Raw genomic sequence first — 23455 nt, forward strand, 5'->3', positions numbered from 1 at the left:
TGCTCTCCTGTATGCGCATCCACCCTCACTTTCTCACACACATGAGTGGTGAATGGGCTCGTGAGTGATCATTAAAGTGGGTGTGAGTGAGTGGGCGATGTGAGTGGGCATTAGAGCGGTGAGAGGGCACCAGAGTGGGCTCGACTGTGCACATGTGAGTGGGCTTGCGCTCGCATCATCTCACTTTCCTGCACTTTTGCGCCCACTCCTGTGAGTGTGGTCGCACCCACTCTGGCGCCCACTCCTATGTCCAAACTCTTTCATGCACCCTTGCACACTCACACATTCTCTCATACATTCTGTCTCTGTCTCTCTGTCTCTCTCTGTCTCTCTCCCTCGAGCACCAGCACACTCTTGCGCACTGGTGAATCCCCCCAGCACCGGAGCAGAACTGTGAGCACACTTGCACAAACCCACTAGTGCGTCCGTACTCTCCCACCCACTCTCCGGCACTGTCACTTCTCACAGTCACATTCCCATTCTCATGCGCACCTGCTCACTCACCCTCACTCACTCACTCTCACTCAATTGCACTCACACACACACACTCTCGCTTACATCCTCGAAAGCGAATTCTCATATGTAAATGCGCTCTCGCATGCAAACACACTCATGCACTTAAATACGCTGGAGCGCACTCCCAAGTACATTCTTACGCACTCCTGCACACCCAGATACGCCTTGTATATTCTCTCACACTCTCTCACATTCATTCTCTCTCACTCCCACACACACTCCCATTCACGCCCTCACACTTTCTCAGACATCCTCACATACCTAGTACTCTCTCCCATGCACTCACACCTAATCATGCACACACACTTTTATACTCTCTCACACACTCTCATTCTCACTCTCACTTACACCCACACTCCCTGGCCACACTCACACATCTAGCATGGCTAATTCCTAATCCAATCTATAGAGGGAATGTGATGTGGTAAAATTTTATGTCCAACAGTGTTGGACTTTTAAATCAGAAAGAACTGAACTTTAATCCTGCCTCAGAATGGATAGCCCTAGGCAAGTCATTAATTTCTTTGGGGCTCAGTGTACTCAATTGAAAAGAAAGGGGATTGGATTTAATTACTTGTAAAGTCTCTTTGAGCTCTAAATTTGGATCCCCTCCACCCCCATCTGCCTTTTGGCTACTGTTGCTATTTAAGGATTTAGGCAGTTTTATACTTGGCTTTCTGTTGCTACTGACTTGCATCATGGTCATTTGGCATATAGGGGACTGGAAATCTGGATTATTGCTGAATGATAATTTACCACAAGTCACTAACTGAAGTTGTGAATTTAAAATGGACTGGTATAAAACCAGCAGGAAGGTGTTAATCCCAATACCAGTTTTTTGGTGTCAAGTTTCTAAGAGAAGTCTGATTATTTTGCGAATGCTGGGTGTGATGAAGAAGGAGAGGAAGAAAGAGACAGGAATAGGAAAGGAGAGAAGAGAGAGTGTTTTTGTGTGAGACACACACCCAGCAATAAATCAAGTCCATTAGCTTCCTCTTCAAATTTACCAACTGCACATCCTTCTATTAGAGATAAAAACAAATAAAATTCCTCTTGTTTTTTTCCTAGACCCTGGTCAGTAAGCATTTATTAAGTAATTATTATATGACAATCATTATGCTAAGCACTAAAGATACAAAAGGGGGCAAAAAAGTTGCTATCTCGAGGAACTCAAAATCTAAAGCAGGAAGACAGCAAGTAAACTGATAGGAATAAACAACTGCATGCAGGGTAGAGAATAATTAACAGAGAAAGTCTAAATTTAAGAAGGGTTGGAGAAGGCTTCTTGTAAAAGATGGTATTTTCCTTGGCATTTAAAGGAAGTCAGGGAAACCAGGAGGAAGAGATGAGGAGGGAAAGCATTCTAGACACAACAGCCAGGGAAAAAATGTCTGAAGCAGAGGAGCAGAATGTCTTATTGATGGACTAGCCTAGAAGCCAGGATCACTGGATCTATGAGTCCAGGGAGTAAGGTCAGATTCAGGTGTAAGAAGACTAGAAAGTTGGGGGTGGGACTTGGCCATGTAGTAAAACAAGTTCTGTCTCTTTCCTTTAAAGAGACCATATTAAACCTTGAAAAACACACACATACACAAAGATCTTTGGATATATATTATTCTAGATTATTTTTTAAGGATGAAAGGTTTTTTTAATCAGGGAGTATTAATAATATGGGAGGTTTTTTACTAATTTACTAATTGACCAGAATTTCCTAGATAATGCTTTATATTTTCTACTGAGGGTAGCGAAAATGTCAATTTTTATTACACTTTTAGCTTTTTTTTTGGGTGGGGAGCCATCCTGGGATATGTTTTGTTTTTACCTTGGAAGTGAAATTATTCTGATTCACATAGAAAACTTGTTGATTCTGAATTGTCAATTAAGAAACAGAACTTGCCCTCTACCCACATATCCCCTTTCTTTCCAACTTGCAGGGAGAATCAGACAAATGTAAACTTATATTTCATCCTTTTGCGTGTTCATTTTAAAATTTCTTATAAGTTTTTAGTGCCACTTTGAGTTAGATTTCATGATTTTTTTCTTGTCATAGTTGATTTAATTTCTAGTAATTTTAAATTCAGGCTTGCAGATTGCATAATGATTTAGAATCATCAATTTCTTAGAGGAAAGCATAATGCACTGTGGTCCAGATTACATTTTTGTGGGAAGCCTATCTAATTTGAAATGTTTATATTTAACAAAGCTCTTGAGCTAGGCAGGGTTGGAGGTAGGTAGTACAAGGCTCCAACCCCTACTTCATGCTGTCTGGCCATCCTTCTCATCCCCCTCCCACCTGAAGGGTAAGTTTTTTTTTGGGGGGGTGGGGGTGGTGGTGGATAGGAGTTGAGGAAGGGAAGACTGACTGTAAAGTGGGAAAAAAAGGTAGAAGGCAAGTTTCCTTTAAGACCAGGTTATAGGAACTTAGCTAGTGTATTAAGCTGGAAATCTATGAGCTAACCTAATGTAGATGGCCATTTATAGGATGCTGATAGCTGAGCTATGGCCTTATCTTCCCTGGAACAAGGTCTCCTTTCATATTACTTGCTGATTATTTCCAAGCCATGTCATGATAGGCATATAACCTCTCAGTCCTCCCCCTGGTTCTTGAATCTTCTTTATGTGTTGTCTTTAGCCATTAGGATGTAAAATCCTTGAAGAGAAGGGCTGTTTTTATTATTTTTATCCCCAGTGTTTGAGACTATGCCTGGCACAGAGAAACAATTAATAAAAGATTTAGCATTAATTATTTATTCTATCTGAGAAAACATCTTCAGGGACTTGGGATATCCTGGATATTGGGCTGACATTGTCTTTTTCCTCCCAGGGTCACCATGACTAGAGAAGGAACCCACAGGGATTTGAATCAGTACTAAGCATTCATAGCATAGAAACCAAGAAATTTATCAAGGATGGGATGACTTCTGTGCAAGAACCCAACATTAGTGGGAAAAATTTTGAAAGTCAAGGATCTCCCCTTTTCTTGGAGATTTGGATCCCCTTTTTAGTTTTAAATTGTGTATATATGGAGCCTTTTTCTGAAATTTTAGCTTTGAGTTCCCACAATTAAATTTTTGGGGAATGGGGAATCTGATTCCAAGGTGGGAAGGAAAGGTGAAAGGCAAGTTCCTCTCAGTACCAGGTTATGAATGTTTGTTTAGTGAAATAAGAATATTAACCTAAAAGTCTGTGAGCTGTTCTAGTGTAGACATCCCAGGACTCTACGGGGCTTTAAATTGGGACAGAAAATGAATAAAACATTATCAGACAAAGCAAATTAGAAGTGCAATGCCTGAAGATTGCATATTGACAGCTATTTAGGCAATTGTGTCCCCTCTAGATACCATTTTGTTCTCTCTCCTTTCATCAGAGTATTGTACTTGCTGGAGTTACTATTTTCAGCTACTAGATAGATATTCTAATTAGAGGTAAATTGCAACTAAATACATTTCTTTCACTTGATTTTTAAACTCTTTATATTCTCATTATGCTTAGTTTTCCCCCCAAGATCATTATATGTAGAATATTGTGATCCTGCCATAGCCTACCTCTCCCTAAATATATAATCAAAATACAGAGAAGCTTGTGGGTTCTACAGGTCATCAGTGGTTATTTTCATTGTCCTAAAGAGTATTGTTAGCTTCTGAGCATAGTATATAGTAGAAATAGGAAAATGAATCTGGGAATATGTTGTTGTTCAGTCATTTTCACTCATTTATGACTCTTCATGACCTCATTTGGAGTTTTCTTGACAGAGACTGGAGTGATTTGTCATTTCCTTCTCCAGCTCATTTTACAGCTGAGGAAACTGAGGAAAAGAGGGTTAGGTAACTTGCTTAGGGTCACAGTGTCTGTGTCTAGATTTGGAATCAAGAAGAGGAACCTTCCTGACTTCAAATCTGACCATTGGGTTTGGAGTCAGGAAGACCTGAATTCAAATCTGGCTTCAGATGCTTTTTAATTGTACAACCTTGAGTGAGTCCTTGAACCTCTGTCTCAGTTTCCTCAACTGTAAAATGGGGATAAATGGCATGTACCTTCCAAAGTGATTGTGAGGATCAAATGAAATAATATTTGTAAAGCACTTAGTACAGTACCTGTTACACTGGAACTATATAAATGCTTATTGTTATCATCATCATCTTATTACTAAAAACAATGTAATTTCACCTTCAAGTATTTCCTGGAACTTTCCTGGAACTATATAAATGCTTATTGTTATTATTGTTATCATCATCATCTTATTACTACAAACAATGTAATTTCACCTTCAAGTATTTTCATTGAGCAAGTGAAGATAATTTCTATCCTGCAAACTAAACAGACATAAAATCTTTGGGTCATAAACTTAGAGCTTCTTTTCAAGCTGGACTTTACAAGCCATCTAATCCATTTTACAAATAAGGAAACTGAGGAAGAGATCATTTAAGAGGTTTGTTCAAGGTCACACATCCAGTAAATGGAAGAGCTTGGATTTGACTCCCAGTACTTTAAATGGATGTTTGAGAAAACACAAAGGAGCTTCATGTCAGTGTACTTCTGGAATTCTTACCTAGAAATACTTCCATACAAAGACTATTTTTATCTTGAAACAAGCAGACAAACAAAACAAACTGATGATTCCGAAGAGGCATGCTGTGCTTTGACTTTGTATAAAAAGCTTATGTTTCCACTCTGAGTTCTGGAAAGAGTTTGATCCAGGGGACCATAACCCAGTTCTACAAAGAGCCATTATCTTTCTTTCACTTATTTATTTGAATTGCCAACCTCTGCAGTTAATTTAGGAACATTTCTAAATATAGCTTATTTAGCTAGATCTAGGTTTCCCCAAATGTCAGTAATGAGGTCCCAGTTCCTACAAGGTACTTGAGATAGCAATGCAAATGGATAAGGCAAACTTAGAAGTTCATAAGCATGTAGAAAAACACAAAAGCATTTTGATAGATTGAGTCCTCCTTTGATGGCAATTAAACCTATTGTTGCTCTGAGGTTAACATTTTAATATTCTGGTAGATCTTGAACTTTCTTTTCCAGACTTGTAGCATTTTGTTTGGACCTTCCCTAAAAGGCAAATACCGTGGGATTGCTGAAAAAAATTGTTGTTCAGCTGTGTCTGAGTCTTTGTGACCCCATTTGGGGTTTTCTTGGCAAAAATACAAGAGTGGTTTGTCATTTCCTTCTCTATCTAATTTTACAGATGAGGAAACTGAGGCAAATAGAGTTAAATAACTTGCCTGGGGTCACACAATTGTTAATTATTTAAAATCAGATTTGAACTCTGGTTCTCCTGACTTTAGGGCTAGTGTTCTCTAATACCCTTCTAATCTGTCTTAATAATTCATTGGCCTTGTTCTTTAATAAGGACATTGCTCAGGAGCGATGGGAGTAGTTTTCTTTCTTCTCTCCATGTTCCTCCCCTCCCCACAAAGTTATATCTGGAAACTCCATTCCTTCTCTAGAAGATCCAATTTGCAAACTTTCAAATTTTGGAATTCTCAAACTTGAGGTTCTATCTAGGAACCATCTCCATTTTTTAGAAATTTAAGCATAGATCTCATATTTGTGTCATAGATTCAGAAATCTGCTGTCAAGTCTCATATTTTTTACCCTCTCATATACATCTTTTTCCTGATATATCTCTTGTATCCATCTTTCTTACATACCCTAGTATCCAGCTTCTTAAACTGTGGGTCATAGCTCCACATGATACTGAAATGTGGGAGATGCAAATTATGATTTATCATCAGTAAATGTTTGATTTGTATGCTTATTTTATATATTTACATATCCAAGGTGAGGTAAAAATTTATTGGGTTAAAAGAGATCATGGTTAGAAAAAGTTTAAGAAGTCCTGCCCTGATACAGGTCCTCCTTACTTCTCACCAGTCTACTGAAGTAATCTTCCAATTGGTCTTCCTACCTAAAATCTCTTCATACTGCAAGGCATTTTTCACCCAGCCACCAAAATAACTTTCCTAAAGCTTACTTTTGACGATGTCACCCCTTCTCTTTCATATTCCAGCGAATCCCTATTACCACCAGGATCAAATATAAAATCCTATTTATGTTTTAAATTTCTTTCCCTGGTCCCATAATATTTTTATGGTCTTTTCATACTTTATTCTCTTCCATGCTTTCTATGATTTGTGAACTGGTCTTCTTGCTACTCATTTTTTCATTTTCCAACTCCATATATTTACAATAACTCTCTTCCATCCCTAGAACCAAATGCCTTCTAGAATCCAGGGATTCTATCAAGATTCAGTTCAAATATTCTTCTGCAGGAGGTCTTTCCCAGTTTCTCTTGCTGTTATTATTGGATCTCCTAGTTAACTTTTCATTTATACTATTTATTGTCTCTCTCTCTCTCTCTCTAGATATAATCTATAATTATTTGCATAATATCTTCCCCATTAGAATATCTTGGAAGCAAGGGTCCAAGTTTTGCCTTTCCATTCCCAGTGATGGTATCTGACATGTGATAAATTCTTCTTTTTTTCTTGAGAGGCAATTAAGATTAAGTGACTTGCTCGGGGTCATGTAGCTAGTAAGTGTTCAGTGTCTGAGGCAATATTTGAACTCTGGTCCTCTTGACTCCAGGGCCACTCCTCTATCCACTTCATCATCTGGCTGTACCCATATGATAAATTATTAATAAATGCTTATTAACTATCTATCTACCTACGTCATGTGTTTCTGCAAGAAATCGGCCATCTTTTTAAGTGAAAAGATCAATGAGTAGCCTGGTATATTTTCCTTCTTTAGACTTCTTTTTTTCAATATCAGAATTAGTTCCAGACATATTTTTCACCCAATCCTGTCATTTGAACAATATCCAAGTTATATATCCTATATATAATGTGGTCAGGATGACATGACAATTGTCTAATGGAAAAACAACATCAATTTGCCATTTTCTTACCCAGCTTATTTGACAGATGAGGAAACTGAGGTCAACAAGGTTAAGTGACTTTCCCATAGTCACACAGCTAGTAAGTTATCTGAGGCTGGATTTGAACTCAGGAAGATGAATTTTCCTGACTCTGGACCCCATAGTATGCTACCTTTAGCTGTCCTTCTAGTCAAATGTTCTTCTTTAAAACACTATACCTTTAATTTAACACCAACCGAAGAACTTAAAAGACTTATGTAAGTAAAAGCTAACTGGGGATCCTCATCAGGAAGATAAGGTTGAGAGATGAGTTTTCATGGACAGCTCAGAGAGGATGGAGAATATCTCCAGGACCCAGGTACTTGTGGATCCACTCAGGTTGTGTGGGGGATGATTTGACAGCACTTGCCACTGATCACTCTTTTGTATTGGCCCTATAAAACAAGCTGAGAAATGGGGAGATCCAAGGTCAGAGAAAGAACTACTGCAAAGTGAAGAGTGAACCTGGAGCCTGCTTCCATACAACCTTTGCCTCTGTCCCCAAAACTGGTTAAGAAGCTATGCCATGCACTGATACATTGTTGGTAGAACTGTGAATGGAACCAGTCATTCTGGAGAACAATTTGGAACTATGATCAAAAAGTTATCAAACTGTGCATACCCTTTGACTTAACAGTTTTTCTACTGGGATTATATCCCAAAGAAATCTTAAAAAAAAGAAAGGGACCCACATGTACAAAAATGTTTGTAGCAGCCCTTTTTGTAGTGTAAAGAAACTGAGTGGATGCCCATCAGCTGGAGAATGGCTGAATAAGTTTTGGTATATGAATGTTATGGAATATTATTGTTCTGTAAGAAATGACCAGTGGGATGATTTCAGAGAGTCCTAGAGAGACTTATATGAACTGATGCTAAGTGAGATGAGCAGAACCAAGAGATCATTGTACATGACAACATCAATATTATATGACAATCAATTCTGAGATAATTGATACCAGTTCCAATGATCTTGTGATAAAGAGAGCCATCTACACCAGAGAGGACTGTAGGAACTGAATGTAGATCACAACATAACATTCTCACTCTTTTTGTTGTTAATCGTTTGCATTTTGAGCAGAACCAAGAGATCATTATATACGTCAACAACGATACTGTATGAGAATGTATTCTGATGGAAGTGGATTTCTTTGACAAAGAGACCTAATTCAGTTCCAATTGATCAATGATGGACAGAAGCAGCTACACCCAAAGAAAAAAACACTGGGAAATGAATGTAAACTGTTTGCATTTTTGTTTTTCTTCCCGGGTTATTTCTACCTTCTGAATCCAATTCTCCCTGTGCAACAAGAAAACTGTTTGGATCTGCACACATACATTGTATCTAGGATATACTAGGACATATTCAACATATATAGGACTGCTTGCCATCTAGGGGAGGGGGTGGAGGGTGGGAGGGAAAAATCGGAACAGAAGTGAGTGCAAGGGATAATGTTGTAAAAAAAATTACCCTGGCAGGATTCTGTCAATAAAAAGTTACTATAATAATAAAAAAAAAAAGTCACGAGCTGAAGTGGGACAGCAAAAAAAAAAATCGTTTGCATTTTGTTTTCTTACTCATTTACTTTTCTTTTGGATTTGATTTTTTCTTGTGCAGCAAGACAATTGTATAAAAATGTTTACACATATTGGATTTAACATATATTTTAACTTATATAACATATACTGCCATCTAGGGGAGCGGATGGGGAGAAGGAGGGGAAAATATGAAACACAAGGCTATGAAAGGGTCAATGTAATTGAAAAATTATCCGTGCATATGTTTTGAAAATAAAAAGCTTTGGAAAAAAAAGAGGCTGTGTCATGTACATGCTCATATTTGAATGGCCTGAGAAATGGCAACAAGGGGCAATGGCAATCTTTGAAACAAGTAATTCCTGATGAGAAAAGAATCACATCCTTCACTCTCCTGTAGAGAAAAGGGGGAAATTTCCATGACAATTTTTTGAGTTCTTGGAGAATTTAGGAGTCCAGCTTTCTAGGGAGGAGGAAAAGAAGGAGGAGGAGGAAAAGAAGGAGGAAGAGGAAAAGAATTCAATTAGTGCCAGACTTTTGGAATTGAGAAAATCCCAGAACATAGCCTTCTAGAGAAAGAAGCAGGAGTTCTTGAAGAAAGCCAACCTATTGGAGAGAAGATTGAATATATGGTCTTCATGTTGGAGTAGGAAAGGATTAAACCATGAGAGTCATAAAAACATAGAGTTTGTCCTTTGTTACCTTAATTTCTATGGAAGCGTTTGATGGAAAGGTAGTTGCCTCTTTCATCATCCCAAATTTGTGTATCTTCCTTAGGGAACCAAAGCTCTCAAAGTAGAACTATAAAGATAGAAATATGTATAGGTTTCTGGGGTAAAAGTAGGACTCACTCAAGAATGGAAGAGAAGGGAGCTTCCTCATTAAGTGCCCCAAATTCATTTCCTTTTAAGGGAACTTCAAGCCCTTAGACTAATATAATAAGGCTTTGTAGGATGGTTATGTAGGACTCACTGGAAAGGGAAGGGCAATTGCATAATTTGTTACATATTTCTAGGACAAAAGCTGTCCTTAATTTGATATGTGCTATTATTTAAAATGCATGAAAACTGGAAACACTTTAATCCACATCAATGCTGACTACATCATCCATAGTTTGAGATTACTTGAGAAAACTCTGGATGGAGGCAAAATGAGCCATGGAGATTGATTTTTGATATATGTTTCAGATCAAATCCAGTCTATATAAACATAGAGCTTAGGGTGCTGAGCTCTGGTTTACATATAGAAGATAAATACAATTTAAATAATTATTATCTCAGATATTTGCCAGCTCTTTTAAGATAGTGGAGTTTTTTTTTTTATGGTATTGAGCATCCAGTTGAAAGGAGAAAATTGGAAAGTAAAGAGAAAGCAGAAATTATGAAGAGAAACTTTTCCCCCCTGAAGTTTCTTCTTTGAGCAGAAGGGGAAATAAAATTCATGAACTTTTTTTTTTTTGCCCCCAAGATCTTTGTGTCCAAAGTTTTTGCTCAAGTCTTGAGGGTGAGAAGAGAAATGAAAAAGAGGTTAGGAACTTGGATTCTGAGATTATTGAATCCTATTCTAAACTATCCTGTAAGTCTTAAGAAGGAAAAGAACACAATGTCAGTGAACAGAACAGAATTCTGAGATCAGTGAAGCACCTTTTAAACCAAATAAGAGTTTAGCCAAATAAAGGTTGCTGAGAAGGGATACCTGTTCACTAGATTAAAAGACAGCAGAAACCTTTTTACCAGGTATTGAAATAGCTACTACCATGAATAATATTCTAGCTTCTATGGATTCTAGAGAAACCCGAAAAACTAATCCTTTAACCCTAGTTTTAATGCTGCCCCACTGACATCCTAGATGCGATCTCAGACCCTTAGATTAATAAATGAAACTTTTGGCTTCATGGTGACTGACTCAGTTTGACAGATCACACTCTTGCCTTATCTTCAGTGTTTAAACCCTCATGACCCAGATCAGTCACCATGACAATAACCTTCAACTGTCACAGCTGAAACCCAGCATTGGACAAATAATTTAAGAAAATGTCAGCTTTCATAGGATTTAAGACTAGTTGGGACCTTCAAGATCAGATGGCCTGTCAACTCTCCATGCATGCTTTCCTTTTCAGGGAAAGGATAAAAACTGAAAAGAAGATGTAGAATTTCAAATGAGAAAGTCCTAGGCAAGTTGAACTGCTAGTATTCCAAAAGGATGCATAACCTTCTTCTGCTTTCATCAAGCAAAGAAATGAGATGATAGAGTGACTAAGAGGTGAACCAGTACTTGTATTTGTATTATTCCTTGTCTTTTTGTATCTAGCATTTAGCACAGTGCCTGACATATAGTAGGTGTTTAATAAATACTTATTAAGAAACTAATTAAAATAATAAAAAGAAAAATCCCTTTCTGGGTAGACAGGAAAAATTCTAGAATCTTAAAAAGTTAGAAGAGACTTTATAGTCCATCTAATCCAACCGTCTCTTGAAAAAAATATCCTTTCTACACAATCCTATTGTTTTACATCCTTTTACTGCGGGCCATTCATTCTACTTTTGGAAAGCTCTAATTGTTAGAAAGGTTTTCCTTATAAGGAGGTGAAATCTATTTGTCTATAACTTCTGCCAATTGCTTCTTACCTATAACTTCTATCTGTTCAAGAACTAATCCCTCATTTAGAATCCTTCAAATATTTGAAAACAATTTTTCTGGACTGGACCTGACTCAGATGACTTTCTAGTAGTTTAGATTCAATACTGGAACAAAATGAGACACTCACTAGGTCATTTAATAGTTAATAAAATGTCATTTCCTTAGCCATGGCAGAAAAAAAATATTGAACAAAGACAGGCATTGAGGACACCTTGACTTGATTTGTCTGAAGGAAGGCCCCATCGTATTCTATCTGTTAAATATTTGAAAGTCCCTCAAGATCATTATGGTTCCATTGTACTCAGAGAAAGAAGGGACATTAATTGTCCAAGCCCTTAGTCACGTGAGCAAACCAGAAGATGGAAAATAAAAAAAAATTTTACCTAAATCTCAGCCTAAATTACTAATTGAGAGAAATAATTATTAATAATCAATGATTTGGGGATATTCAGAGTTTTTTCCCTTTTTTCCTAAAGCCCTAAGTTCAGAGTTCAGTGTCTGGAAGATAATTATTGATAATGAGATTGAATTAACTCTCTCCTTAATCTTGATCAGACCATGCCCAATTTTAGAAGGAATTTAATCTAAAATGGGGAAGTTCATAGTGTTCTACATAGATTTGGATGTGGATACATTTTTTTGATTAGATTGCCCAAGGCTGAGCTGGTTGGCTGGTTGTCCTTGTTAGTCAAGTTAGTGTGTCCAACTGTGGCTGATCAGACCAATACAAGTTTGGAATGCTCTGCCACAAGTCAGGCACAAGTAGTCTATGTGAACATTTGGGATGGCTTCTCCAGCTTGCCTCAACTCATGTTTCTTCTGAGTAAAATCAATTCTGCTTTGCCCATAGAGTACAGCACTTTCTTTGATGAGAGCACACCATGTTGGGTTGTCCTGTGCCAGAGTCACACAATCAATTCCCATGTCATACAATCAATTCCCATGCCATACAATCAATTCTAAAGTTCTTAAGTTGAGAGTGTCCTTGTGTTGCTTTTTCTGACCACCACTAGTACTTGCCCTATTGTGAGTCTTCATAAAATAGCAAGCAGACATTTATGTGGGCAGCCATTATTGTGCTCTCTGTGGTAAAGCTGGAGTTCCTGGCAGTTTAGTTCAAGAAAGGACTTCAGTGTCTGGTGTCTTATCTTGCCAGGTGATCTTCAGGATCTTCCTAAGACAATTCATATGGAAGCGATTCGGTTTCCTGCCATGGCACTGGTATACTTTCCAGGTTTCATAGACATCCCACAATGAGATCAGCACAACAGCTGGGCAATTTTGAAGTAAATAACATAAAGTTACATCCCCCAATCTTTCATCAGGTCTATCTCTTGTTGTAATATTCATTTTATTAATTAATTGTTAACATATTAGAATTAATTGCCACCCTTAGGAACATCCACTCTTCTAAAGGGCATTTGAGAATGTCACTAACCCCTTTATTGAGAAAATGTTAGTATTATTCATAAAATCATTAATTACTCAGAAACTGTCTCTCTCAAACCTTTTAAACATCACATAATAAAAGTGTTGGGCAGTACAAAGCCAAGGACATAATTCACACATTTTACAGATGGAAAAACTAAAGTCTAATGAAGTTAAGGTCATATGATGTAAGAAACAGAGTTGAGATATGAACGCAGGCCTTTTGACTTTGACTTAGTGTGCTTTATACTACATTATACTGTTTCTTGTAAGTTGGCAAAAAATTAATAATTACTGACATTTATGTAGTGTTTTATATGTGCCAGCCACTGTTCTAAGCACTTTAAAATATTATCCCATTTGAGCCTTACAACAACTCTGAGAAGTAGGTAGGGGCTAATATTATCCCTATTGTACAGATGACGAAACTGAGGCAAACAGAAGTTAAAATGACTTCCTGGAGTCACACAGCTACTAAGTAAATGTCTGAGGTTTTATCTGAATTCAGGAAGATATCTGTCTTCCTGACTCCAGATTCAGTATTCATTCTTCTATCTAGCTAGTACCTAGTCATTTCTTTATTTCTTTTCCTTTTTTTCCTTACTGGAGGAAGAGAAATTTGTTTTACAGGTGTATCCCAATTTATAAACACAACTTTCTTTTTTTTAAGTTGAACATCCTATTTGTATTTATTTATTTTTACTTTTAAAAAATTATTTTATTTAAAGAAACAAAATAAGAAAAAAGAAATACAAAACAATAGAACATTGCCAGCAAAACATCAGGGAAGATTCAAAATACATAACAGTAAATACCAGTTTAAGAAAGTATATGTCTTAGCAGAAGAAATTATATTCATGAGTGTTCATTTTTTTCTTTACTTCCTTGTAAATTGTTCTTTTGTTCTCTGCTGCACATATTTTTAATTTTATTCCTTTTTTCCCTTTTCATCCTCCCACCTCCATACAGTATATAGTTAAGAAAGGATATATTTATATATACATATGTAGATATATACATATACATACACACAAACATATTCCAACACATATACCCACATCTTTCTTTTCCCTACTGACCCTTTGCTTTAATTCTATTCCTAACTTGCCTTGCTATTATTTAACCTCCCCCCATCCATGAATTCTTCCCTTGTTTTCTTCCCTCACCCTTTGCTTCCCTCTCTGCCCATTTCTCCCCTCCCGCCCATTTCTTTATAGATTTTGGAGGGTACTCTATCCTTCATAGTATAATATATAGTGTTGCCTATTTAATCCATTCCTGATGTGAGTAGGTTTTCAGAACTACAAGCCCTCCTCCCCTTTCTAATGCTTTTGTGTCTATTCTTGTATTCCACTTCATTTGTATGACAAAATTACAATTTTTATCTTAACTCTGCCTCAGTCTTTCTTTTGAGCTATTGTATTATTGATATCAATCTTAAACATATGCTAAAAATTTCCCATAAAAAAAGACAAACAATTTTTCTGTGTTGAGTTCCTTGAAATTGATCTTTGACATTGGCTCTTATGTTTCTAATAAGTTCGGGTTTGGTTGATAGAAAGTCCTGAAATTTGCAAGTTTATTGAATGTCCATTTTTTCATTCAATATTATAGATAATTTTGCTGGTTATGATATTTTTGGCCATAGGCCTAGTTCTTTTGATTATTGGTAGATGATTCCAGGAACTGCGGTCTTTTATTGTGCCTGTTGATAAATCCTTTTGAAAGCAGAAAAGCAGGAATCTAGTGATAGAATAGAAAGAATTGGAATAGATCCTCTAGCTGAAGGAATTGTTTGTGCTTTCAAATGTATTTTCCTATTAAAAAAACCAATGTTATAAATGATGATAACCCTCCCCCAAATAATCCTATTTAAGCTATTATCTGGTTGTACTATAATAAAACTAATAATTGGCTTGAACCGGGAGTCTCTGATCCAATTAATGGGGAAAAGGAAGATGAAAAGGGAATGAAATTTACAGAACTCTATAAGAAAGCAATGTGGACACTCAGCAACTCCCATTTACTTGAGCAGCAGAGAAACACCTTTCCCCATTAATTACATTTGAAGGCACAAACAATACTTACAGACTTTTGGGAACTTTGGATTTTGGAGACTGATGATATGGTGGTTTTTGCAAGAAGATAGGTCCCTTATTTTGATTCCTAGCAACTGTCCTTATGTGATCTTGGACAAGTCACCTACCTTCTGTGTTTTTCAGTTTACTCATTTGTAAAATGGGAGGGTTAAATTATACTTGTAGCATCAAACTCAAATAAAAACAGGGCTATTAAACATATTTAAAGATCCCTGAGAGTCAGGGATTTAGTTTAAATTTAATTGAGTTTAAAAGTGTAATGTTATCTATATTTTATTGTATTTTTTATTTCATTAAATATTTTCTAATTACATTTTAATTCGTTTCAGGCTGCATTCTGCCTCTGTATTAGATACCCCTGGGAATAAAAGATTGCAAAAAATCATGATCATAAGCTTCAATCCGTAGAAACAATTTCTGTATCAGGAGTTTCATTCACAGATTCATTTTATACTTGAGTATATGTTTTATGTTTCATATTAGCTTTAAATTTCTGGAGCAGACTATATAATTTGTAGTACCTTGGACATAGTAGGGATTCAATAAGTATATATTTTTAAAAAACCAATTTCCCTGAAGCCTTGAGATTATCTAAGGTTGAATGTATATGTATCCTCAGGGGGATCCTGCATGTATGTTTCTGTTCACCCTGAGGACATAAATTTCTGAGCTGGGCTTGGGGAGAGAGGAAGAGCCTATTTCAGCCAGTTGCAATCTATTTCTGGGCCAAATTTGAAATAGATAAGGCCCTGGGGTAATGGAGTTAAATGATGCTCCATCTAATAATAATGAAATGATATTTGTAATTGCAATTGATGCAAAATGGAACTTTGGGCTCCCACCAACCTGTGACCCTGGGGCAGCCTTCCTTTTTGGCTTTCACATGAAATCACCTCAACTCTCTTAATTGTTGACTGAGTCATTTTTTCCATTGTCTCTGACTCTTCATGACCCATTTGGGTTTGTTTGCTTGTTTGTTTTTGATAAAAAAAAAACAACTGGAGTGATTTGCCATTTCCTCCTTTACCTCATTTTACAGATGAGGATATTGAGGCAAACAGCTAAGTGAGTTGCCTAGAGTCGCAAAGCCAGTAAATGACTGGGTTTTCTGATTCCAGGTCTGGCACTCTATTCACTTTACCACCTACCTGTGGGAATTAGCAAATCACAGTGGGAAACTTGCAAGCCTGGGGTAGCAATAAGCTTGGAAATCTTCCAGGAAAAAGATCTAGTGGGGTCCTACCCCACTACATTCATCTACATTCATAAGTAATGTTACTTTAGAAGCATTCCTGGGGTGTGGGATATTTCCAGCTCTCTTCCTACCCACCCAGAAAAGGATCTCCTGCTGGTTTAATCAATTGACAGATATTTATTAAGCACATATAGTGTTGCAGAGCACTGTATTAGGCAGTGGAAATTCAAAAACAAGCAATAATATGAATACTTGTTTGCCTCTTTAAAATATACTATGCCATATTTCATCCTTTATATTTTATCTTTTAAATTTTTTATTGCTCTCTTTTATTTTTATCTTGCCCATTGCCTTCTATATTTCTCCCTGCCCTAGAGAGCCATCTCATATTATAAACCTATTTTTTAAAAGAAAAAGTGGAAAAATCAGCAAAGCAATAAATATATCAAATAAATCTGACAACATGCACAATTCACAAAATTTGTGGATCTCTCCCACCTCTGTAAAGGAATTGAGGGAGGTCTCTTCTCATCTCTCTCCTTTAAGCATGCTTGTTCATTTTAATTTTGCTACATTCATTCACAACAATTCCTCGTTTATTTACTTGTGGGGATTGGACTGGGCGTATATTGTTTTAGAAGAATAGCAGCCTCAGCTTTCCCATTTCAACTGCTGTGTCTTCAGTTTTTATCTATTTCCTGAAAGGGGGTAGTCACTTGAAGAACTGACAGCTTTTCAGAAATTATGAACATCTGGTGGTAGGTAAAGCCTAAGCTTCATATAGGGAGGGAAATGGAGCTGTCCACTGAGGTTCATTTTCTCTCTCATGAAGATAAAAATCCAGAGTGAGAATGATGTATGGGAGATGTGCAACTGCCCCTTGGATGCCCCAGATTTTTTAAGTTTAGCTTCAGAGACCCATGGAGATAAAGGATTTCTTTCTGCCAGTGTTATAAAATACCTTTTTTGTAATATGGAGTGAGAGATAAGAAAGATTTTGATGGGTTTAGTGGAATTTATCTTTGATTAGAGTTGAATTACATTTCAGACTGCTCTGGTGCTTGACATTCACACGTACCACATGGTGACTCAACTCTCTCACGTTCTAGTTCTCTGTGGTAGCCAAGGATTTAAAGAAAAGAAGGGGGAAGCAACTTGCTGGGTTGGATATATCCATAAATTTGCTGCTTTTCTGAGTGTTGGAAACTGATTACTTCATCCATCTCTAATTATTTTTTGTGGCAGCTAGATGGCGCAGTGGATAGAAATCTGGATTTGGGAAGACTCAAATCCAGCCTCAGACAGTGGGTGATCAAGTCTCTTAACCTTGTTTGCCTCAGTTTCTTCATCTGTAAAAAGAGCTAGAGAAGTAAATGGCAAACCACTCTAGTATCTTTGCCAAGAAAACCCCAAATGGAGTGATGAGGAGTTGTATATGATTGAACAATAGTAACAACAAACTTTTTTTTATTGTCATTCTCCCAAACAGGTATTTGAGAGAACTCAAACATCTTTTCTCTTTCCAATCTGTCTTATATTTTCTCTGAAGCTATCAATGATCTTTTCACTACATCTTAAACTCAATATGTCAAAAAGGGAGCTCATCTTTTATTCTAGATCTCCTTGCTTCCCCCATTCCTACTCCAAATTGCCCATTACTGTGGAAAGCAACATCATCCTCCAAATCTGTCAAGCTCACCATATAGTTACTATTTTTGATTCCTCATTGTCTCTTATCTCTCATAGGCTGCGAAGGCCTGTCAATTCTACTTTTACAGCATCTTTCAAATATTTTTCTTTCTGTCCTCTGACAATATTGCCATCACTGTCATGTATGTCCTCATCATCTTTCAACTTATTTGACCATAACTCTACTTTAGGTTCTCTATACCTCTTTCCTGGACAATATCCTTCTAGATGGACACTTGTGGTTCCTGGGTTTTTCTCTATTCTTAACCCATCCTGTGACCTTACCTGTTGCTTTCCACTGAGGATGACTTCTTTTACTCCTTTATACTCTATGTATCTTCTATGTGTGTTGATATTTACATATTATCTCTTCCATTAGCGTCTAGGCTCTCTGACAGCAAGGACTAAATAATTGTTTTTGCCTTCATTTATATCCCTGGTGTTTAGCACAATGCCTGACCCATAGAAAGCACTTCTTCTATGATTGCTAGCTGATTGACTGACTTTTCTCTGTTATAGATCCGTTGGCATATTGATCTCCAGCCCTGGGCAAGTCCAACTCAGTCCCTGAATGAAGAAGCTATGAGGTTCCTGAACTATATCAGCACTACTCAGGTTGAATTTTAAATTTTTATGTGTATCTAAGCTAGTGTAAATAAATACAAAAGATATGGCTGTCATTTCTCCTCATGGAGGATTTCTGAGGAAAGGAGGGAAGATGATAAAAAGTGGATGATCTCAGTGACATCTAAGAGCTGAGAGCAACATTTGGTAGAGATTTGGATTTGATTTCTAGGGCTGGGCTGCTTATATATAGGATGTCTAGGACAAGTAGATAACAGTTTCTCTATTTAGTAAAAACTAACATTTATATAGTCTTACTGTATGCTAAGCATTGAACTAAGCACTTTACAATTATTTCATTTGACTTTTAAAACTACCCTGCAAAGTAGGTGTTATTATTATACCCATTTTACAAATAAGTGAAACTAAGGTAACTAGAGAAACACAGGTAGAAGTGTCTGAGATCACATTTGAACTCACTCTGATTCCAGGCCTGGTGCTCAATCCATCGTGTCACCTTCTAGGTTTGAAGTCAAAGGGATTGATTATCAGTTCCAGGTTTATCACTAATCTGTGTGACATTGGGCAAGTAACTTCATCTCTTGGAATCTGTTGTCTCATTTGTGAATTAAGCGAGTTACATTAGTGACCCTTGAGGTCTCTTACAGTCCTAAATCTATGATTCTTCAAGAAATGATATCCTTTAGCATTTAATGAAAAACTTTGAAAATTTGCATTGAAAATCACTTGATAGTTAGAGAGATGATCATATGAATAACCAGTATAGGGACAAAGACTCAAGCCCCTGCTACATTTGGAGAGATCTGTCACATCTCTGCCACAGCCTTTCTTGGCAGAATTAAATGCGTTAGCTGGATTCTATGGTTATAAGAATGAATAGAAAACGAAGGCACATACTCACTCAAGCTTTCACATTCTAAATCATTAGAGAAGATAAGCCTTTATGCAGTAACTTAAACTCTGGCAGTTTTTGCACAACTCTTCTGGTAGGGTCATTGACCTGATGGGGAAGGGAGTATCAATTATAGACAGTAGATGATTCTTGACAGGTCAGTCAGTAGGTTCCATTTTCAGAGCTGCTTGACTCCAAGAGATATAAATGAAATAAGAACCCAAGAGAAACTTAAATACTGAACAAAGAGTGTTGGCTGAGTTAGAAACTGATGAGTTAACTACCAGTAATTTAGGAATTTAGGATTATCACAACAAACATAACTATATTTCTATCTTAGATGTGTGCACAAGACTTAACTTGTACATATTACAATGGAGAGAACACAGCCTTTAGAAGCAGAATATCAGGATTTAAATCTCATTAAATCTCATGATGATTGCTACTTGTGTGACTGGGCAAATCCCCTCATTTTTCTGGATTTCAGTTTCTTTATCTATAACATAGTGTGTAGCCCTTTTCTCTCTTCTAGGTATACTTTTATACTTGATAATCTCAACTGCTTTAAGAGATACAGTTATCTGGAATCTAGCTACAATATTCTTTGGAATTTTCATTTTGGGGTCTCTTTTAGAGGATGATTGGTGGATTCTTTCAATGTCTATTTTACTCTCTCTCTAGTATAACAGGGCAGTAGTTGTGTTGGAGGTCTCACAGCTAGTCTGCTGATCCACTGGCCTACTGATTCTCATTGCTGAAGATAGCCACTTCCATCAGAATTGATATACTTCAAATATTTGTGGGTTCTGAGACTCCAAAATACGTTCAGAGGCTTGATCTGGTATTTATTCTGAGGGAAGACAGGAAGAACTCAGGCAAAGTCCTGTCTACTCTTCACCATCTTGCCTCTGCCTCTCAAGGGGTTCAGTTATTATCTCTATGTACATAATTTTCAAATCTTCATATATACCCCTAATTCTTTTTCCAGTCACCCATCACCAATTGCCCATTGATCATTTGAAACTGGATATCTCATTGGTATCTCAAATGCAGTTTAGTCAGAAGTCATACATTCACTTCCCTCTCCAAGTCCACATAGTTCTCAAATTTCCCTAATAGTTAATGGTATCACCATCTTTATATTAATCTAGACTCATACTTCCTCAGTGCTATTCTCCAATTCTTCATCATTCCACATATCCAATTAATTGCCATATCTCATTGTCGATTTCTCTGCAACCATGGTATAGAATAGAAATTTTTAGTAATTTCAAATGAAAACGGGCCCCCTAAATTGTATGCAAAGATATCAAAAAGTCTCATATTGACTTAGAAAACTGTAACTTGAAATAATTTATGTCTTATTGAATATTTACTTATTTTGTTAATTATTTCCCAATTATCTTTTAATCTGATTCAAGTCACCCTCAGGAAGGCTATGGGCCATATATTGCCTGCTGGTCCTGTGTCTGGCACTTTTGTTCTACCACATCTGTACTGTACATCCCATTCTCTTCACTCATATAACCATCATGGTAATTCAGGGCCCTATCATCTCTCTCCTAGATTACTGCAATAGTTTTTTTTTTTTTTTTAATTAATCTCTTTGCCACAAACTCTCCTTGCTCCAATCCATTCTCCATGGTCTCCAAATTTATTTTCCTAAAGTGCTTGTATGATGATGAATAAACTCAAATAAACTCCTGTGACTGTCTCTAAGCTCCAGGAGCAAATATAAACTCCTTTGATATTCAAATCTCCCTTTCACACACTGTCTACAATCCAGCTATTCTGGCTTACTTGCTGCTCCTCATGCACACCACCTTATCTCTCCTGTTCCTGTCTTTGCACTGGCTATTTAGAGCCTGAAATACTGTTCCTACTAACTTCTGTGTTTTATAATCCTTTTATTCCTTCAAAATTGAGCTCAAAAATCCCTCTCTATAAAAGGCCTTTCTTGGTCCCTGGAGCTTTCTCCTTGTGCTTTCTCCTCTTAAGTTATCTTTTATCATATTTACTTCATATATTGTTGTTCTTATTGAATCATTTCAGTCATGTCTGACTCCAGTGACCTAATTTGAGGTTCTCTTGGCAAAGATAATGGAGTAGTATACCATTTCTTCTTCAGCTCATTTTCCTGATGAGGAAACTGAGGCAAACAGGGTTAAGTGACTCATCCACAGCTAAGTGTCTGAGGCTGTATTTGAACTTGGGAAGATGAGTCTTTCTGATTCTAAGCCCTGAGCACTAGCCATTGTATCACCTAGGTGTTCTTTGCTTCATATGTATTTACATTTTATAGTCTCCCATTAGAATGTAAACTCCCTGAGGTTAGAGACTCCTTTTTTATTTTTATCTTGCTTTTCTTTTTATTCCCATTGCTTAGCACAATGCATGGCACATAATTGGCTCAACAAAGGTTTATTGAATGATTGTTGGGTTGAAGAATTTGGAATAGTTGGACTCTGTGGATCTTTCTAGTGCTGTGGTCCAATTTACTCCTTCTGGAGCAGTCTCCACTTCTACAATCCCAGTTTTAGTGAAGCAAAGAAGTCCATTTACCATTCAGGAGAGGAAATCTAGAATTCTACAAAAGAGTTGTTAATCCCAGTCTGTAGGGCCCCATGAGTTCACCAAACCTCTTGAATATAAGGAAACAGATTAAAATGTAATTGGGAAATATTTTTAAGAATAAATAAAGATACAATAGATACAAATGGTCTAGAGGATCAGCTTAATGAAAGGGGTTTCCTCTTCTCATATAGCATAATCAGAAAATCATCATAACTTTAATCTTTTTTTTTTCATTCAAAGAGGAAGTTAAAAACTTCCTGAATTAGGCATTTAATTATGAGTAATAGGATGATAAATTAATCCCTCTACAGAATTTCAATTTAGCTTTAGCAACAAGTTGTTGGATAGTTGGACTTGAAAGTTATTTCTGTATTTTAATTAGAATTGTTTAATCTCTCCATGGTGCTGTCATTTTATCTCTAGATTTTTACATAAAGGATGAGGAAACTTAAATTCTTAACTTCAGCTTAACTTCAGCCTTTGAAACACCCTAGGGGAAGATGGAAGCTGTTATGAATTGGATCTGGGAACCATAGGCTCTGCTACAAAAATAAAATAAAATAAGCCCGCCAAGTATATGTCTTCATGTACTTCAAAAAAAAAAACACATAAGAAATCTCTTGGAAGTATGAAATGATCCTTTCAAGCTCCTGTCAGGTCTGTCTATGGTTGATGTCCCCAAAAAGAAAAACATTTTAAAAATAAACAGCCCAAGGAATAAATCATAGACTCATAGAACTATACAATTGGAAGAAACCTTACTGTTTATTTTGTCCAGTCTCCTCATTTTGTTGATGAAAGAACTAAAACTAGAGGAGCTAAGTGATTTGCATGAGGTCCCACAGAAAATTTAGTAGCAGAATCCAGCTCTCCTGATTTCAAATCCAATGTAATTATTATTATTATTATTATAACTTTTTATTGACAGAACATATGCATGGGTAATTTTTCAATATTGACCCTTGTAAACACTTCTGTTCCAACTTTTCCCTTCCTTCTCTCCATTCCCTCCCCTAGATGGCAGGCAGTCTCATACCTGTTAAACATGTTAAAGTATATATTAAATACAACATATGTGTACATATTTATACAGTTCTCTTGTTGCACAAGAAAAATCAGATTTAGAAAGGTAAAAATAACCTGGGAAGAGTAAAGAACAACAAAAAGAGTACAAATGCTATGTTGTGGTCCACACTCATTTCCCACTGTGCTTTCGCTGGGTGTAGCTGGTTCTGTTCATCACTGATCAATTGGAATTTAATTGGATCCTCTCATTGCTGAAGATAGCTACGTCCATCAGAATTGATCATCATACAGTATCGTTGTTGAAATGTATAATGATCTCCTGCTCATTTCACTCAGCATCAGTTCATGTA

The 23455-nt window shown here is 36.7% G+C and overlaps 1 protein-coding gene across 1 annotated transcript in view; it reads left to right on the top strand.

The window, feature by feature from the left end:
• Positions 1-23455, top strand: part of METTL24 (methyltransferase like 24) — a 175395-nt gene that overhangs the window by 32056 nt on the left and 119884 nt on the right. Inside the window, exon 2 of the mRNA XM_031964419.1 lies at positions 18548-18643. Coding sequence (XP_031820279.1) covers positions 18548-18643 — 96 coding nt within the window. The remainder of the gene's footprint in view (positions 1-18547; positions 18644-23455) is intronic.

This window comes from Sarcophilus harrisii, chromosome 4 (assembly GCF_902635505.1).
Source record: "Sarcophilus harrisii chromosome 4, mSarHar1.11, whole genome shotgun sequence".
NCBI lineage: Eukaryota > Metazoa > Chordata > Mammalia > Dasyuromorphia > Dasyuridae > Sarcophilus > Sarcophilus harrisii.